This window comes from Cibotium barometz, chromosome 30 (assembly GCF_041138505.1).
Source record: "Cibotium barometz isolate CiBa-2024 chromosome 30, ASM4113850v1, whole genome shotgun sequence".
NCBI lineage: Eukaryota > Viridiplantae > Streptophyta > Polypodiopsida > Cyatheales > Cibotiaceae > Cibotium > Cibotium barometz.
Genome location: NC_141075.1, coordinates 18,593,169 through 18,613,282, shown reverse-complemented (window position 1 = coordinate 18,613,282; position 20,114 = coordinate 18,593,169). Strand labels below are relative to the sequence as shown.

The 20,114-nt window shown below is 40.5% G+C and overlaps 1 protein-coding gene across 2 annotated transcripts in view; it reads right to left on the bottom strand.

Moving 5' to 3' along the window:
- The window catches only part of LOC147621233 (MADS-box transcription factor 23-like), a 73,890-nt gene that overhangs the window by 19,753 nt on the left and 34,023 nt on the right, over positions 1-20,114 (bottom strand). For both annotated transcript variants that reach the window (XM_086824524.1, XM_086824523.1), the window contains exons 3-6: positions 4,355-4,430; positions 4,050-4,105; positions 3,868-3,967; positions 3,738-3,779 (exon numbers count right to left, since the gene is read on the bottom strand). In XM_086824524.1, the coding sequence (XP_086680650.1) occupies positions 3,738-3,779; positions 3,868-3,967; positions 4,050-4,105; positions 4,355-4,430 (274 nt within the window). The remainder of the gene's footprint in view (positions 1-3,737; positions 3,780-3,867; positions 3,968-4,049; positions 4,106-4,354; positions 4,431-20,114) is intronic.

The window sequence follows — 20,114 nt, the reverse complement described above, 5'->3', positions numbered from 1 at the left end:
CTGTTTTACCCACTACTGAACAAGCTCGTTGGGATGGTAAAGATGCGTAAGCTCATGCCTTGATTGCACTTTCTGTCAAACGTAACATCACCCCACATATTCGTTCAGCTAAAACAGCAAAACAAGCTTGGGATATTCTAGCTGGTTTGTATGCAGGTCGTAATGAGGCAAAAATCTCTTACCTGCGTAAAGAGCTAGAATTGAAGATTATGCAGGAAGATGATGACATGAATGTTTTTCTTGCTGAGATTAAAGATCTCAAAGAACAGTTGATTTCTGCAGGTGAGATTATTCTTGATCATTCTCTTGTGCAGACTGTTCTTGATGCTTTACCTGAGACATATCAGAGTTTTGCTTCCACGTGGAGACTGTTAAGTATGATACTTTAGTCAACAAGCTCTTGCAAGAAGCACAGTCCAGGCAAAACAGGGCTAGGCAGCGTGCAGTTGATCAAGCATTTATTACTGCCAGCAGAGCAAAGAAGAAGTGGTAAGGCAGCCCCTTCCACTGTTTCTTCTCCTATTAGTAGGTCTGCAACTTATTCTCCTTCCACAAGTAGCAACAATAAGTCTGAGAAGGCTCTTGATAAAGGCAAGAAAAAGGCCAGGTGCAACTATTGTAAGGCAAATGATCATGTCATTAAGAATTGCCCTAAGCTAAAGGCTAAAGAGGTACAGAAGAAAGAGTCAAATGCAGCCACAATAGCGGATGCTTCTACAAATGCAGATTCTGCAAATGTTGTGCAAGATACCGAATGGGCGTTTAGCGTGTATTGCCAGTATGACCCATCTGTACATGATGCATGTTTGGCAGTTTCTGTTGACTCTAATGTATGGTATTTTGATAGTGGTGCTACAAAGCACACTACCTCGTATCATGATATGTTCACTTGTCTTGAGGCTGTCTCTAATGGAAATACTGTCACATGTGCCAATAATGCTTCTTACCCAGTGAAGGGCGTTGGTAAAATTATGCTTACCGCTACAAACGGCAGCGCTTTCACACTTTCAGATGCTTTGTATGTGCCAGGGATAAAGAAGAATCTATTGTCTGTTTCTTCACTTGTTGCTAGACTTGGACTTGTAGTCAAATTTGTGGATGACAGATATACTATTCTTGATTTGACTTCTGGTGATACGATTATTGCATCTGGCACCTTGTTTCGTGGGCTATATAGGCTCAATTCTTATGACAAGTGTGTGGAAGATGCAGCAAATGCAGTTTCTGATGAAAAGGCAGTTTCAGATGCAAAACTATGGCATGCTCGTTTTGGTCATCTGAACTTTGCTAGTTTGCTGCGTTTGCAGAAATTTGATATGGTTGCTTCATTGCCCCCTCTTGAGGCACCATTGAAACATGTTTGTGAAGGCTGTATTTTGGGCAAAATGCAGCGTTCTACGTTTCCAAAGGATGGTTCTGTGTGGGACACTCGCAAATTGCAACTTGTACACAGTGATGTATGTGGGCCTATGCAAACTCCGTCATTTGGTAAACACTTGTACTTCGTGACTTTCATTGATGATTACTCAAGGCATGCATGGGTATATCCACTGAAGGCAAAGTTCGAAGTGGTTTTGTGCTTCAAACAGTTTTTTCTTATGGTTAAAAATGTATCTAATTGTACTGTGGGCACCCTCCGTTCTGATCGAGGGTGGGAGTACATGTCTAAAGAGTTTGATGCATCTACACTTGGTGATTTTTGTATGATGATTTACAAGGAGGATGCCAACAAACATGGAGGTTAGTCATGAATGGCTGACTTGGGTGTTGGACAGGAGTCTGCCACCTCTATCTTCACTCACAGTTAGAGCGTATTGGCAGTTGCGAGAAACCTAGTTTTTCATGCTTGCACAAAGCACATTGAGGTGCATTATCACTATGTCAGGGAGAGACTCTCAGCAGGAGAGATCAGCTTGGCCTATGTGCCAACACAGGACAACCTCGCCGATCTTTTCACAAAGGCGCTTTCTCGTGAGAAGTTCGAAGCTTTCCGCAAAGCTTTGGGCTTGCTCCCCTTTGTGGACTGATCTACTTCGGGCATGGCACTCCCCTATACATGAGTGCCAGCTCTCGTTCATACCATCACTCCCAAGGAGGATTTGTTGCCATATATATATATATAGACAGTGATGTGTGTGAACACACTTAGGACCGCCGGGGCCCTTTTTCCCTCTTTAGAAGGTTTTTTTCCCCGGCTTGTATATACACCCATCCTTCTAGGGCTAACTTATCATTTGTACATTGACACAATCTAATACATTGTGTGTTGTGTGCATTCTTGCTTCTTCTTCTCCAAGCTTTGTGTGCTTTCCTGCAACCCTAATTCCAACAGATCTGTTGGAGATACGCATTGTCACGTTAATGATTGTACATGCGTACAAAAGATGGAAGCGAGAGCATTGAGCAGAGTCATGGGCTGATGCCTAGGTTCCAACCAACCACCACTTTCTAATTTGGAGATTTTTGTTCCTTGCCATAAAGCAATATGCCAACATCTACAGAACATCCCCAAGGAATCTCACAATTGATCCATTGTACATGCCCATTAAAAGAAGATGTACTGAGAGGGAGTTCAATGAAAGGTGTGTTATGGATTTACATTTCATTTACAACTTCCTTCACTTTGAGCATAGTAGGTTTGATACTGTCAACAAGCAATGCTAATTTATTCTCATAACGGTGTGAATGCATGGAAAGCCATTCTAGATCTTTAGTAGTCATTACACCTTAAGCTCTTTACACTTCTAATGGATATCTAGGATGACTATGTTCACAGTTACAACCATGAGGGCATGAAATTTGATCTCAATATAGGGCCTTCAGACAGTGGTATAATGTACTATTACCACAGGCTCCGTTGTCTTCCATCCTACATGCATACTACTTTTGAAGGCATGATAGACACCAACTTCTAGAAGATGCTCTACTTTCTCCAAAGAACCCTTTGCATGCTCTAGACGAGCTCCAGACCAAGAAAAGCAACTACAAGGAATATCTAGCACATCATGTCCTGCATAATAGATTCCAAGGATGGAATCTGCATCAAGTAGAAGAGACGTTAACCCCATTTTGAGGTTAACATTAGCATCTCTCTACTACATATGAGAGATAGCATAATAAGTTCACACGTAAGAGTTATTGTTGAGTGGCATCACTTGCCATGCACTTGTCAAAGTCTTCAAGAAGAGAACTTTAGCTTTGAAAAAACTTCACTAGTTTAATTAAAAACTACAGCGAGACTGACCTATAAAAGTGCCAATCAAAAAGCCTTCATTTTTCAGCTAGAGGCATCTAGAGTAGTAGCACATGTAGATTTAGCCTCTTTTCCCTTCACCTCCACATGGTTACTCCAAGAACCACATCTCATAGACCGTAGATTTGTGAGACCAAATTCACTACCCAAAGGTGACCATATAGTGTCCAGAACAAGATATGAACTTGTTATTCCTCTAACAACAGGGAGGTCCTCACACACCAAGGAGTGCAGCCCTAGCAATGAAGAAGTTGACAAGGGATGATGTTGGCAAGGGATGATCTTGGTCGCCGTGTGACATTTCAACTCAGGCTCTATACTTCAATTTTCATTCTGAAGACGCTCTAGGCGGTGTGCTATATTTTCGGCCTCATAGGCCAGTCTAGCGCTCTCAGTGCACATTAAAAACAAAATGAATCTCTCTCTCTCTCTCTAGGGTAATGAAAGAGGATTACACAACAAAATCAGTACTGTTTTTAAGTACCTTTTCTTTAATCTCCTCAAGCCGCTCCACGAGTAGCTCCCCCTATAAAATGGAAGAACGGCATAACCTCTCAGCCAAGAAGAGTGAGCTGCCAATTGAAAAACAAGCCCAGGCAGGACATTGCACTTGCCTTCTTTGCACGAACACGTGCCAGGCTCTCATGAATTTGCTGCTCCAAGTGGATGAGGTCCTTCAAGGTCAGCCGCTCTAGATCATCACCGATGAGACTTCTGCGCGGGGTAGGCCATTATTATACCTTTGATAGAAATCGAGAAAATTTAGCATACTTCTACTCGTGTTGACAACGTATACCTTTGCAACGTTTTCAATTTCTCAGTGTATCGAGTCAACCTATCAGTCTCCGTGTTCTGCACTTATAGCAGCACAATGTCAGATTCCCGCAACACCAATTTTTATCTTACGCTAAACTCGCGATGGTTATGATCAACTTTAAGAAAACTTAATTGAACTCTACATGACTGTTCTAGAAGCCCCATGTTGAACTTACAAACAAATCCAATCGTACTCTTCCGAGTCATGCCAGAAGCTTGCAAACTACTCTTTCAGCAGGCCAGATCTGAGAATTGAGAATTCTACGCATCATGAAACAGACTCACATCTGAGGAGTTGATATTGTCGGGAGCCTCCGAATCTTCGCGACTCTTTACGTACCGTTCCAGTATGCTTTGCATGCTGAAATCCGACATATATGTAGGAAAGATCATTAGCACCACAAAAACGTGATTAACTGAGCTACGCGATGGCTGCGCACAAAACCTTTGCAAAAACAGACTCATAGTATGCTTACAGAGAACAAGCAAGTTCTTCTTCCAGAAAGCAAGCAAAATTGCAAATAAGTGATCAATACGGAAATAAGGCCTACACCAGCCTCAACGATGATTGAAATAATAACTGTGTCTGGTTCGAGGATAAAAAGGGTAGAGACAAGCATAAATAATATTGGTGCCCTTTTGTCCATATAAAAAGGGTGAATAAAGATTGAAAGGGTGGACACATTCAGAGAACTATTGAAGAAGAGTAGCCAAAAGGGTAGACAATGGTTGAAAAGGTGCACATATGTCTATCCTTTTTTTTAAACAACTATTGAAACGGAAACGTGATACTTAATTTTGTGATTAGAAATGTGATACTTAAGTTTAAGTTTGGATAGATTTATGAGAGAGAAAGAGATAGATCATGAGCGAGTCTGAGAGAAGGAGAGATTATATCTATTCTTCATGAGTTATAGGTGATTAAGATCTAGATTGAGATTCAGATCAACATTAATTCTCCCTTGCGATACGAGTGCGAATGAGACTTAAATAAAGACGAAGACGGAGATCAAGATCGATACAAATATTTTTCTTGATTATATTGTTTTTCTCATTATTATGATTGAACCTTTGACAAGGGGAGATCTTGATTTAAGTCACTATAGAGGCTAAAATATCTGGAATTACAATATTTGAGTCTCTCAAGACACACGAGTGAGAGTGAGAGTGTGAGACCTCTACGGAGGTAAGATTGATTCTCTATGGAGATTGTAATTGCCTCTAGGGAGGTTGAAAGAGTCTTTAGGGAGTCACGAGTGTGATAAATCCTCGATGGAGTTAGAAGAGTCTCTACGGAGAAACGAGTACGAGTGCTAGTATGAGTTGGGGGATGGTCTGTGTTGGGTATTTTGAAGGTAGTTGGTGTTAACACCATCTATGGTTGTGACTAGCCCTTATTTGGTTTTGGTAAAAAGATAAGGCAACTTGATGCCTATAAAGGCATGCACTGGGGTGGTTCTATACAAAGAGCATCATTTGAGTTGTGCAATCTCTCATTCTCTCTCTCTCTCTCTCTCTCTCTCTCTCTCTCTCTCATATTTGCTATCGCATCTCTATCTCTATCTCCCTCTTACTCTCTCTATATCTCTATATATGTGCAGCAACTCATCATGGCTTGTACCTCCATCTTTCTCTGCACATGCTCGACTCTTGGCACCATGAATGCTAATTTTCCAGTTGATCAAGCCTCGTTTGGAGTACCAGTGACCCTTCTGTAAACTTATTTGAGTCTTCTCGAATAATAAGGCACCAGGTTTCTTGAAAGAAAATAATCCTTATTCTCTTTCATATTTGATTTATGTAATTGTGAATGAGATAGTATGTTTTTTTAATATTTGAAAGCATTGATTAATTTTAATTCATTTATAAATGAGGAATTCTTGTGAAACAGAGCATTACCAACTCATTACCCACAGAATAATGATAAAATGACAAAGGTGGAGCATTGATTTTCACTCAATGTCCACCTATTGGTGAACTACTTTATATGTATATTGTATCACTGAAGATGCTACTACTCTATAGTAGATCTCTGCTGAGAGCCTTTGTGAACATAACTACATAGTTCTTCATTGCTAGACCAGTTCAACCTCTCCATCCAAGATCAGCCAGAGTTGTTGTGTAACAATCAAAGTTGCATGGCAATTATGAAGAACTTGGTGTTCCACGCTCACTTGGACTACTAAGTAGCACTCATGTCTCCCAAAGTTCTCAACTAGTTGCTTCAACCATGAAGCATGGCATATTGCCTTTCAACCTCTATAGAAGACGAAAGGGCCATTGTAGGAGCTTATTGATCCATGAGGTATCACTAGACCTAAGTTAGAAACAATAACCTCAAATTGATCTCTTGCTGTCATAATCTCTTGTCCAATCTATCATCATGGTTTAACCCATTCCTAGGGTTAACAAGAGCTACCACCATTATCTTACATCAAGGAGTTAAGGTAGATACACAAAATGGTTAATACCTTCAAGATATGAAACAATGGTATCCAAATCTACAATTTGGATGGGCGCCCGTAGTGGTGTGATAGAGTATTTATAGCAATTTTTGCTTCAAGAGCATTTGGTAGCATGTAGGATGAAGTTCCAAGTGATGTGCTTCATGGATATATTATGAGAGTAGTCATTGTAATAGGATTAGGCCTCTTATGAGTGTAAAGTGCCCGGTCGACCATAGTTTAAGTGTGTGAACACTTATGGCCATGAATATAAGTGAATTTCTCTCATAATACAACATACTCTTCCATTGTGCAATTGAGTCTTGCTCTTGCTAATCTTCTTACTAATCTCTTCCTAATGCATGCTAGTGAGTGTGTGAGTGAAGTGAGGTGAGAGAAGTGACGAGTATCTGTAGTGCAACGGGGTGGTGTGACAATGCTCGTGGGAGGCATGGTGGAATTGCTTCTCAAGGAGTTATAGAGCTTAGAGACCTCAAGGGTTACGAGCTCAGCCATTGGAAAGATCCTCACGAACAGTTGCGGTTCACTAGGTATTCTCTTATTGGGTGTGTTTCAACAGAGGGTTAGGGTGAGCCATAACATTTCTGGCGTCACCTGTCAAGGAGCCATACCTTGGCTTTTTCCAATGTTTTTTCTCTAATCTACGCATCACCCATTGCCCATTACCTTAATTAATAGTTTTCCATGAAGGAGATGTAGATTTGATGGTGATTTGTGTGTGATTTTATGTAAAATAGCTCTCTTTTTTATTTTGAAAAGAATGCTTTTTGCTTAATTTGTTATTTTTGTTGTTATTATTAATGTGGTTTTTCATGTTCTTAGGGCTTGCACATAGAGTGTATTAGGCTTGCACATAGAGTGTATTAGGCTTATTATTAATGTGATTTTTCATGTTCTTAGGGCTTGCACATAGAGTGTATTAGGCTTAGTTTGCATCCATTGCATCAAACAATACAATAGAATGTAATTTTTAGTGAATGTTAGCTCTCTTAAGTATTAAACATAGAAATAAAATCATTAATTTTAGCTTAATTTGTGTGTTTTTTGCAAAAAATATTTGCATTAGAGTGTTAGCAAGCATTAGGAATAGCTTAATCTTTCAAAAAATTTCTCAAAACCATCAAAAATCCTTGAATTTAACCAATTTCTCTTAATGGAGTGGTTTTTTATCATTAAGAGTAATTAATCCACTTCAAGAGACAAAAAAATTATAAAATGTGTTATTTGGGGTTTACATTGATCGTGAGTAGTTGAAATTAGTGTTTTTGAGTATTTTGAGAGCATCTAGATGCATCAAAACACCTAATTACATCAATTTCTTCATCAATTGAAGAAATTTAACTCTCTTTGCTTAATTTTATTAAAAGAAGAGACTAAAATTAAGAGTCTAATTAATCTCTTATTTTGGATTAATTTACATATTTGGTGATACACATAGCTTAGTATTCCCTTCCTCTATCCAATGATGTGCTCAATTGTGTGAATAAATTAGAGATTAGTGGTTAATAAGAGCTCTTGACTAGTGTAAAAGAAAGAAAGATTAGTGAAATAATTAATCTTTGATTAGTTCTTAATCATATTTTTACATAACTCATTAAGGCTAACTCATTAATGAGCATTCAATGAGTTATCTAAAAATATGATTAACAACTAATTGTCCATTTTGGGAATCATTTATGAAGGGTGTAAGGGGTGTCATAAAATGTTGACTTTCTTGATTCCCACTTACCTTTTTTGGAAAATGCCCATGTCTCCTTAATTTTAAATTAAAAAAGTACCCCCTCCAAACAAGTAAATTCGTATTTTTCACTAGACTTAAAATAAATAAAAAACTCCATGAAGTCCGGTTCACGACGTGAAACACTAAGCATTTCATGGCGTGAAACACTAAATATCTCAAGACGTGAAAAAGTTTAAAAAAAAATCCATGAAGTCCAATTCATGGCATGAAACACTAAATATCTCACGGCGTAAAAAAAGAAAAAATTAATTTTTCCGTGAAGTCTGGTTCACGATGTGAAATCCTAAGCATTTCACAACGTCAAACAGTCGTAAAAAATCAAATTTGATAAAATCCGTGAAGTTTGCTTCACGATGTGAACTGCGCCCTTCTAGTTCACGACGTGGGGGTCCGTCGGCCAAAAAGAACACCCCTGTTTGGAGGCTCGTATCTCCTAAACCGTGAATCCGATAAAGGTGCTCTAGTGCATCGAAAAGCCGACATCTAGCTCTTCCAAAAAGAACACAGAAGACAATACCTTGACATGGATAGAAGAACATGCTTTAAAGCAGAAACCAAGAGAGAAAACAAAACCTTTTAAACCCAAAAGAAATAAGGGATAACAAACTATCGACAATAAGGTTGAAAAAGAGAACAGGGAAAAGGAGCCTATGGAGGACATAAATCCAAAAGAGCCAAAAGCTACACATGATGCAGAAGCATCCACCTCAAAAGCATGAGAATTCGATCTCATCGCATGGAAAAACATAATGAAAAACAGACGATCCAAAGAAAGTCAAAAAATAAAAAAAGTTCTAGTACGTCACTAAGTGTGAGGATAAAACAAGTTCTAACTCTTCATTCAGTGCACCTCATAGACCAGTTAAGAAACTAGAACTCGTCCAACCACCCAAATTGAAAATCATGATCATATGACATATGCAAAATGCAAAAAGCAAGCTTAGGAGAGCATGCTTGGCATGGTTGAGTGTCTTACAGGATCACTGGCTGTGATTAAGCCTCATAATGTCAATCCTAAAAAAACAACCAAAATACAAAACCTAGAGGAGTACCGCTTCCCCTTTCAAGAGCAAGACATACTCTCTACAAAAGAGTCATTAGAGACAGATTGAACAAATTATGAGGTTGAGAAAGCACGTGAGGAATTTTATGAATCCCTTATGAAATTAAAGAAGTCTCTCAAAACCTCATTTAGAGGATTTCTCTTCTCTCCTAATAATGAAGCCAGCATAACATCAACACTTACACCTTTAAGGGCTTAACATGAGTTATTCCAAGACATAAAGAGCTCCATAGAACAAGACTATGGAGATTCACAAGTTTCCAAACATACTTCATTTAGAATTGTCAGAGGACCAAGTGTGCCAATGTACACATTGGGTACTCTTGAAAAAGCTGAGAGCCAAAAAGAGGACGAAAGTGAATGGGAATATGAAACCGAAACGGGATCTGAAGCTGAAACAAAAATTAAAAATTCCATGGTTTCTCTTGAAGATTATATCATGGTATGGTTAGATTTCCCTACATGCAATGATGTTAAGCGTAAACACGCATTGATTAGCCCTCGAGCTAGTCATAACATCATGACAATAGACACTTGGGTGTCATTGTTGGGACAACCTAAACTCATCCCTACAGACAATGGTCTTGCCAGAGGAGCCAATGGACAAAACATTAAAATTTCGGGTTACTTTAGCTATGCTACTCAAACAATCGGTGGAGATATGAAATTTACATTCCATGTTACTCTAGATTCCCTTGAGTATGATGTTTTCCTTGTTGGTGGAACTTGGATACATGACTCGTTGTATTCAATTGATGAATCCATGCAAACAGTCACCTTGAGTACTCTTGAAGGCATTGTACAATTGCTATTACAGGAGGAAGAGACCTTGGAGGAGCTGAACTTCCAACATATCTTACTGAAAAGATTCCTAGGATTCTGGTTAGATTGGAACTTTCCAATAAACTCACCAACAACTCAAGCACGGCTTTATCCAACACGAGAACACAATCTCATGACCCTCGAGTTATGCGATTTGTTAGGTCAACCAACACTCACAGCTCATCTTGAGAGAATTTCCTTTACACAAGACTTGAACATGCCATGTTTGGGATACTTTGAACATACAACGTGTATTGAAACTAACCCCCTTACTTGCAAGTTTTTTGTGGTTGAGTATGTGTTGGAAGAAGATTTGATTTTGGGCCGTAAATGGACTATTACTACCCAAGCACCACTGTGCTTTGCCAGCGATAGGGTCATCATGATGGTCAACGGCACAAAGTTGACAGTACCATATTACAAGGAAGAGGATCCAAGCTTAATGGATTTCTATGATACCGAATGCAAAAAGTTACAAGACTCTTCCACGAAAACTTCTCTACACAATGACCTACCATCTTTATCAATGACAGACTCTGATAAAGTATCTACTCCTTCAACCCCATCCTCACCAAAGAAGTTCGATGCCAAAATCTCGCAATCAATAGTTATTCCTGAAGAAGTTTCCATAGCGCACCCATCTTTCTCTAACAAGGAACTCAAAGGAAAATCCCGGAGCATATGCCTCTTCATCGACAAACCTCACCAAAGGAGACAACCGCATGCTCGAAAGCCTCATCATCTCGATAGCCACTCCACAAGAGACTCTAGCCTCATCATCATTATCAAGAATACCCATGAGTCTTAAACCTATAGAGCCTCAGCGCTAACCAATGTAAAGGAGGTCTCAAAACCTTCCACTTTCACTAAAAAGAAAACTCCACCAGGACAACACAAATCAAGGTATCTTAATGGTATCAAAATGTGGGTGGAGAAGCAGTTACTTGTCACTCAAGGCTTCTATGAAGATGCCAATCAAATTTAGGTACCTCGGCAATCAAAGCCTCTTCCTCAATGTAGCACTCAAAGGCCAATAAAAGGCAAAAACGCTCCACAAAACCGTCCACAAAAGCCTATATGATTTCCTCAAAGAACTTCACCAAGTCAACAAGTGTGGGTACCAAAAAGAGTACTGCAAGCACAAGGGTACTACCAAGGAAATATCAATGCTTGGATTTCCAAGCGCATCACACAAATTTTCCTAAGCTTGCACAAATAAGGAAACCTCACCACCAAAAGCATCATCTAGCAAATTATAATGTTCATCAAAGATGGGTGCCTGTGCACATGCTTCAACAAGGATACTATGATGGTAATCCCATCATATGGTTAACAAAATCGAACACAGTGAAGGCAGCCTCACCACAAACTTTAACCCCAACAGCTTCACCTAAAGTTCGACAAGAATGGAAACCCAAGCAACACCGAGCAACTCTCTCAACCACTCTCATGCATTCAGTACCTACACAAGAGCTTGTGTGTTCAATCAATCCCAATGGTAACCAACCAAAAGCCTCACCTACCACCTTGACAACAATTGAGCCACAAATTCAAGATTCAATTCCCACGTCTACGATGGAAACTTATGACTGCATCAAAGACAAACTCACAATGCTATTTTCACTCCTCTGGATGTGACGCATAAGTGCAGAAGCTACACGGGAGACATAAGAACCTATTCTCTTAAAAAGGAAAGTAGCCACAAGAACCTGTTGCTCGCAAGGTGGTAACAAAAAAAAACAAAAAACAAAACAAAACACAAACACAAGGGAGTTCCACATATGGTCTACCTAGAAGGGGTAGAATATCACAAGCAACTCCCAAGGATCTTCAATAGCCATTATATTTTGTTAAGCTTATCGCTTACTATTCTTTTGGCTATGTTAATGTAGCAACTGCTCCATGAGTACATATCCATACTCATGCACTAGATAATATTTGCACCAAAGCCTCACTATCGACAACATCCAGATACATCTCTGGATGGGAGGGCCATGGTGGGCGAAAGCCTGGTCGATGGTACAACTCATCACATGGAATTTTCCTTCAAATTACAAACCTCTCAAAATGACGCTACCATCTTCACAAATAAAAGATCTCCAATCCTTAGTGAAGATATCTATATTAGCCTTGCAAGTCGATGTAATTCAATCCTCGCCAACAAGTGGCAACTTCAACACATAGCAGTTCAATAAGAGTCTATATGACTCACTTCTTTACTTCATGTATATATGCTTCATAAGAGCACTTAAATATACATAAAAACATAAAAAGCACATAGGAAGAAGTATGTGGGAATAGGTCCTACTCAACAACATTTGACAAGAATCCTGCCACATAAAGAGATATCATCGAAGGCCAATTTCTTCGAATGATGAAGTCGCTCTCTTCAATGAATCAAATGAGGAACTGAGAATCACCATCTCATTCTCATGATAATGTCTACATTCCTCTGAATCCTTCCCTCTCTTCTTCCCCAATATTAACATCTCTTAACGTCTCCACTAACATAAATCACATATAACCTTGCTTATGATTGCCAAGAACAAAGTGAGCAAAAAACCCAAAAAAAAAAGAAGCTCACAAAAATATAAAAATGCAATCATTGACAAAAAACCCCAGCCCCTCATCCCGTAGGAATTTCCAAATAAACCACTAACCTTTTCATTCACTAACTAGCTTTTCTTCTTCCTTCTGGAGGAACAAAGACCATTGATTTCCATAAACAAAGTGAGCAAAAAACCCAAAAAAAAGAAGCTCATAGAAATATAAAAAGGTAATTATTCACAAAAAACCCCACTCCTCACCCCGTTTAGGAATTTCCAATAAACCACTAACCTTTTCATTCACTAACTAGCTTTTATTCTTCCTTTCGGAGGAACAAAGACCATTGAATGTCAATCAATATCAAATACATCGACAAAGCTTGTCCATTCTCCCCACACAAAGGTCTTCATCGCGATCACGACGAGGATGCGATCGCTATCAGGAAGGGGGGAATGTTAACCCATTCCTAAGGTTAACAAGAGCTACTACCATTATCTTACATCATCAAGGAGTCAAGGTAGATACACCAAAGGGTCATACATTCAAGATATGAAGTAATGATGTCCAAATCTATAATTTTCACAAGCGCCCGTAATGGTGTGATGGAGTATTTATGGCAATTCCCGCTTCAAGAGCATGTGGTAGCATGTAGGATGAAGTCCCAAGTGATGTACTTCTCATGGATATATTATGAAAGTAGCATTAAGCCTCTTATGAGCCTAAATTGCCCAGCTGGCCATAGTTTAAGTGAGTGTGAACACTTTGGCCATGTATATAAGTGAATTTCTCTCATAATACAACATACTCTCTCATTGTGCAATTAAGTCTTACTCTTGTTAATATCTCTCCCTAATGCATGATTGCTACTGAGTGTGTGTGAGTGAAGTGAGGTGAGATGAGGGACAAGTACCCATAGTGCAACGCAAGGGTGTGACAACGCTCACGAGAGGTGCGGTGGAATTGCTTCTCAAGGAGTTGTAGAGCTTGGAGACCTCAAGGGTTACAAGCTCGGCCATTGGAAAGATCCTCACGACAGTTGTGGTTCACTAGGTAATCTCTTGTTGGATGTGTTTCAAGGAGGGTTAGGATGAGCCATAGCACTAGCTTTCGAGATTTGGTATCTATGGTAAAATCATAGAAGGCAAGTATTTGTCTTCCCAAATTAAGAATACTTCAAAATAGACCTTTTACTCAAACTTAGATAGAGGTCACAATCGAGGCCAAGGTGATTGGCCATTTAGAAAATATGAATTATAGACAGAAGCAGTCTAATGATTTGCAAAGAAATAGCAAACATACAAAAAGGTGGAAGAGGCCAGTCTCAAGGCAGGGAGAGCTAGAGAGGTCGAGGCAATTCGCGATGAGAGGTAATTTGCGAAGATAGCAATTGGGATTAGGTTCAAAGAATTTCTTTTATTGTAGCAACCTAGATCATTTTGCAGTAGAATATCATAAGAAGCAGAGTGACATAAAAAATGACAAGTTGTAGCAAAACAATTATGCATTTTTAAGCAAGCAAATTAAAGATAGATGTGAGCATTTTTTTGTTATGGAGCACATGTTGAGTTCAGTGATTGCAAATGTATCCACAAATGGTGATTATGTATGGTATGTGGATTCGGGAGTCTCTCACCACATAGCCCATCAAGGAGTGAGTGGTTTAGAGATATTAAAAATCTGGGAAAACCAAGTTATATAGAGATGGGGGATGACACAACTCATTCTGGTGCTCACATTGGGAATGTGCCATTGGCTATACAAAATGGCAAGATGAGGTACTTGGCTGATATACTTCATACGCCTAACATAACAAAGAATTTGGTTACTATTTGGGTAGATAATTGAGCAAGGTTTTCAAGTCCGCTTGAATCTTGAGGGCTACTATGTTGAGGACTTTAAAAACAACAAATGTCATTTGGCTGCAAAGGGCACAAAAGTGGAAAAATGTTTACTTTGGATTTAAGCATGCCTAAGGTGAAAGCTACTATGTTTGCACACAAGGTGTAGTTGTTGTGGTTGATATAGATATCTGGCATAAACGTATTGGTCATGTGAATGAGAAATGATGATTAAAGTCTATGTAAAATTTAAAAATTATCACAGGTTTGCCAAAGTTTAAGGTGGATCGAATGCATAAAGTATGCGAAGCATGTTAGTTTTGAAAGCAAACAAAGAATGCATTTCCACAAGATAGGAATGTTAAGGGAGCACTTGATGTGATTCACTCAGATGTATGAGGGACGCGACAAAGATGACATCAATGGGAGAATGTCTCTACTATGTATCTTTCATTGCTGTGACCACAAGGAAGATGTAGGTCTATTTCATGAAAGAGGAAAGTGAAGTGTTTTCTCACTTTCAAAATTTCATAATGTTGGCTGAGAAGCAAACATGTTTGTTTAGTGCCCATGGTTAGATGGAGGGGGAGAGTACTTCTCCAAGAGTTCAATGAGTACTTTCGAAAGCATGGAATTCAAAAAGACCATTCACTTGCAAGTACAAAATTGTGTTGCTACTAAGAGAAAGAATAGGCGCATTGCCGAGGTTTCTTGTGCATTGATGGTGGTTGAGAAGAGAATGCCTCACCATTATTGGACTAAAAGTAGTTGCGACTGTAGTTTACATTATGAACAAGACCCCCACATATGGCAGTGCATAGTATGACTCCAGAGGAGAAATATACTGGTAGAAAACCAAATTTGTCACACATAAAAGTGTTTGGATGCATTGCATATGTATATATTCTTGATGAGCTATGGTGTAAGTTAGATCCAAAGGTTAAAAAATGTGTGTTCACTAGTTACTTCCTTAAGTAAAAGAGGTACACATGCTATAATCATCTCACTCGTCGTGAGATGAGAGTGAGAAGGGATGTCTTTGATGAGATGAGCAGTTGGTATGCTACTCTAAAGGATTCGATTGGGACTAATGCACATGAGAGGTGGTTGTATGTAACATAGGTTAATAATCACAGTCATTGAGTGGATCAAGAGAGTCCTTTAGTAGTGGGTCTATTGATAGACCATGGGGTGGTAGGCTACATTAGAAAATCAATCCTACAGGTTTAGCAAGTGCATCACATAAAGGTGAAAAGAAGCTTGATGAGTCTCTTGGTATGCTTGACCTTCAGTAGGGCATTCATAAGTTGACGGAGAGTCTAGTGGCTCAGAGGAGAGCCTTGATGAGGAGTTGGGAATTCCATCTATCAGGACACCTAGTGCAAGGAAGGCTAAGGACACCAAGGACGGATCTAGAACCATGGAGGTTGGGTAGGGTCAAAAACCTTGTTCAAAGATTGACATGTAAAGTTTATGTAGCTTAGCATTATGCATACATAGTAAAGGTTGTGCAAGAGATTGAACCCGCATGTTTTGAGCATGTTGGGTATGTACATCGGGAGAAAGCCATGGATGAAGAAATCATTGCATTAGATGCAAATAAGACTTAGGAATCGGTGCCTTTGCATAAAAAGGCTATTGGATGTAAGTGGATCTACAAAGTGAAGCACAACTCAGATGGAAGCATTAGTAGGTATAAGGTAAGATTGGTTTTGCCAAAGGTTATGCTCTACCGCATTGATTATGAATGAGGAGATAGTCAGCACTATTTCCAAGATGACAATCGTGAGAGTAGGGAAAAAATAAGGGGCTAATCTTCGCCAATTGGCTATTTTTTGGGGAGTTTCGCAAAAAAATTACCCGATATCTTAAAACATTCGCCCAAATTTTGGTCTTCTTAAAGGGTTTTAGAAAATATTCACCCAATTTTGGACATTTCAGGGCATTTTTGAAAACATTCACCCCATTTTCTATAGTTTTAGATTTATATAGGAGGAATAATCGTCAACCCACCTACACTTATATATTCATGGAGGCATCTTATTTTTTACCTTGTGTGAGAGCTATTACTGCAGTTGTGGAAGCTACGTCAAAAGGTTGGGTTTTGTATCTAATGGATGTAAAGAATGCATACTTGCATGGTGAGTTACAAGAAGATGTATATTTGGACAAGCCCCCTAGTTATGTGTCACGTGCATCCTGCACTTAGATGCCACGTAGACATTTGTACAGAAGGTGCAGGACTTGGGATGGAAAACTAGTCCCATGTGAGCCCACTCTGAGACGAGTCAGCCAAGGTTTCACTCCAATCATCCGGGGTTAGGTGTGCATCGTCCCCTACACATGAAACAATGCGAGTCCGCACTATGAGTCTCCCTCTTGAATGATGTCAGTTGTTTTGTAAGTTTGGTTTGCGACGACTAGATGTTAGACGGTTATGTAGATGTAGGTATGCATCAGGTCTGGGCATGGGGAAGGTTATGGGCCACCCCAAGGGAGCCAGGACTTGCCCAGCAGCCCAAGGAGGGGATGGGCAGGCTGTCGGCCACCATCGTTGCAGGCCTGGGCAGCCCAGTCAACCAGCCTCAAGGCTTGGCCAGACTGTGGGCTAGCCATGGGCAGCCAGCCATGGCTGGGCAGCCCAAACAAGCTACGCAGGACTGCCTAGCAACCCATTTAATGGGCAGCCTGGCCAACCATTAAGGCAGTGTGAACACACATTTAAAAAATAACATTTAATGCTTAATGGGCAGCCTGGCCAGCCATTAAGGCAATGTGAACACACATTTAAAAAATAACATTTAATGCTAGATAAATAGGTCGTGGAGGAAAAATTAACCAGCCGACCAACGGCTGAAGGGGTCTAAATACCCATTGCATAAATCAATTCCATTCATCTCATAATTTAGAAGGTGCTGCAGCTACTCAAGGGCCAGGACAGCTAAGGGAGAAGCTAACATAAGGGTGAAGGTTTGAAGGTCAAGGGCAGAGATCTATCTCAGCCAACAGAGGTTCAGTCCATCTTTTATTTTCAGATTTTGCATCGTTCTAATAAAGAAAATACACCATTCGTGGTGGGGGCCCTACAGAGGGTATTCGGGACCCAATACTATGTCCTCTTCTCCCTCTCTCTCCCTCTAGTTTTCTGCACATCTACATTCCGTTTTGTGCGTTAATTTTGTCTCGCGAGCGACAAGTGTGTTGATTTGTGAGCATTGAAGTTACCAATCTCCCCCGAAGCTTCCACATGTTACAGTGGTATCAAAGCCTACTTCAAGTAAAAATATTCGGCAAGAAACTATAGATTTTTTCTCGCTTGTGTGGTTAGTTTTTAGACTCTAGTGGACCACTCCTTTCTCGAAGTGACGCATGTCCCTCGAAGGACGGTTGGTTTTCAGCCTCCAGAAGTCTCCCGCACACATAGTGGATGGTTAGATTGCACTCCAAAAAGCAGGTGCATTTTCCTACTATGGTGAGCTTTGACGGCGAGAGAGACCAAGAACCTTGGGACCAAAGTGCACCATGCAGCCTAACCAGCTAGGGCATCAGGCATGAGTGTTAAAGAGATGTTCCACAATAGATGATGCGAGCAATCGAAGACCAGAGTACCAAGTTAGAAGAGTAGAAGGCGCAAATACTGGCTCAAGAAAAGCACACCTGTTCTCCAACTCCGTGTTTTCCATCTCCTCCCTCTCCTTCTGTTTCCTAGATTCCAGATCCTCTACACAAGGACCTTCTTGAAGGGTCATGACCACAGTCGAGCTCGATGCTTGAGTTGCGGATACCTGCCAACATTGGAGATCTGACAACGTGAAGGCGAAGCCATGCGACGCATGGAACATGACCAATATCTTGCGGCTTTGGACGCAAGATTGACACCAGCGGCTTCCTCAAATCATTTTCCTAAGAAAATGAATTTCAGTAAGTATAATGGTAAACTCGACCCCACAACTCTTTATTCATGGTTGCATCAATTTGAAGCTTACTTTGCCGCCAGTTACTAACAGGGTGATCTTAGCCAGTTGGTACTTAGAATATGAGGCCATTCCTCGGTGGACCCAATTACTAACAGGGTGATCTTAGCCAGTTGGTACTTAGAATATGAGGCCATTCCTCGGTGGACCCAGTGGGCTCATGCCCACACCAGATTAGGTATGGCAACTTATGTTTGGGACGAGTTTGGGTATGGCAACTTATGTTTGGGACGAGTTTGTTCGCGACCTTAAGCAATGGTTTCTATCGCCCCATTACCTTGAGCGCCTCGAAGACGAGTTTAGGGAAGTGCATTAGAACGCACAACCAATCCTTCAATTTGCCCCTTCAATTTGCCAACAAAATTTCAAACTTATGTTTGCAATTAGGCTTATCTGATATGGACAAGAAAGGACAATTCCTGTATGGCCTGGACACGTAAATCCAGTGGGAGGTGCGCATGTTTAGGTCAGCCACCTTCGAAGATGCACTCTCGCTTGCGTAGAGTGCTGATGAAGCACAATGGTGGTAAGCCCAAGACTTCCCAGCCGACTACTCCCAGGGTTACCACCTGGGGGGAAAAGGCTAGAACTAGACGAGGTCTTCCTCCCCAGGACAAATCATGAGAGCCTCTAGCTCCAAGAACTCGACCAATGCGCCCAAGCTTAATCTAGACCAGAAAGCGGAGGCAGGCACAAGACTGGTGACAAGTTAAGTGCTGAGGAGATTGCTCGGTACAAGGAGGGTAGGTATTTCTTTTTTCATACAAAAGGACACACTTCTTGGGAGTGTCTTAAGAATACTGCAACTCCAAAAACCACCGCCTTAACCTCCACAGCTTCCGTGTGGTGAGCCCAACTCCCACATAGACCCCAGTGGTTGTCCCTAGTTCTTTAAATCCCAATGCTTTAGTTGGAGCAATCATTAGTAGCCGAGAGCTCGAACATAAGAAGAAGGGCACCCATGACCAGGAGTATGAGCACAATTAGTTGCTCAAGACCTTTGGCTACATAGGTGGCTAGAGAGTTGTTGCCTTGTTTGATAGTGGCACGGAGGATGTGGTCACGGAACAGGCCGCTCGGCGTGCTCGTTTTGTCCTAATTTCAAAGGACAAGTAAGTTGAGGGTTTTAGCACAGACATGACAACGAGCTTCAAGTATGAAGCTATAGGTGCTAAATTAGTTATTCAGAGTTTGTGCGTGCTTTTATGGTTGCCCCTCTTGTAGGAGCAGACATAATATCGGGCATTGAGTGGTTTCACAAGTTTCTTCCTGTCAAGAAGAAAGATGGTGTGTCGATTATCGTGCACTCATCAATAAGCTAACTATCCAGAGTCGATTCCGGATGCCTTGAATAGATTATATTGAGGCTGAATGGGGCTAATGTGTTCTCGAAACTCGATTTAAAGAGTGGATACCACTAGGTGAGAATTGTGGAGCGGGACATCCCCAAGATAGCCTTCCATATGGAATGTGCCCACTATGAATTTGTGGTCATGCCTTTTGGCTTGAACGCCCCAGCCACATTTAACCGCATGATGATGCGAGTGTTTAAGAAATTAATTGGAAAGTGTGTGTTCATATTTTTGGACGACATA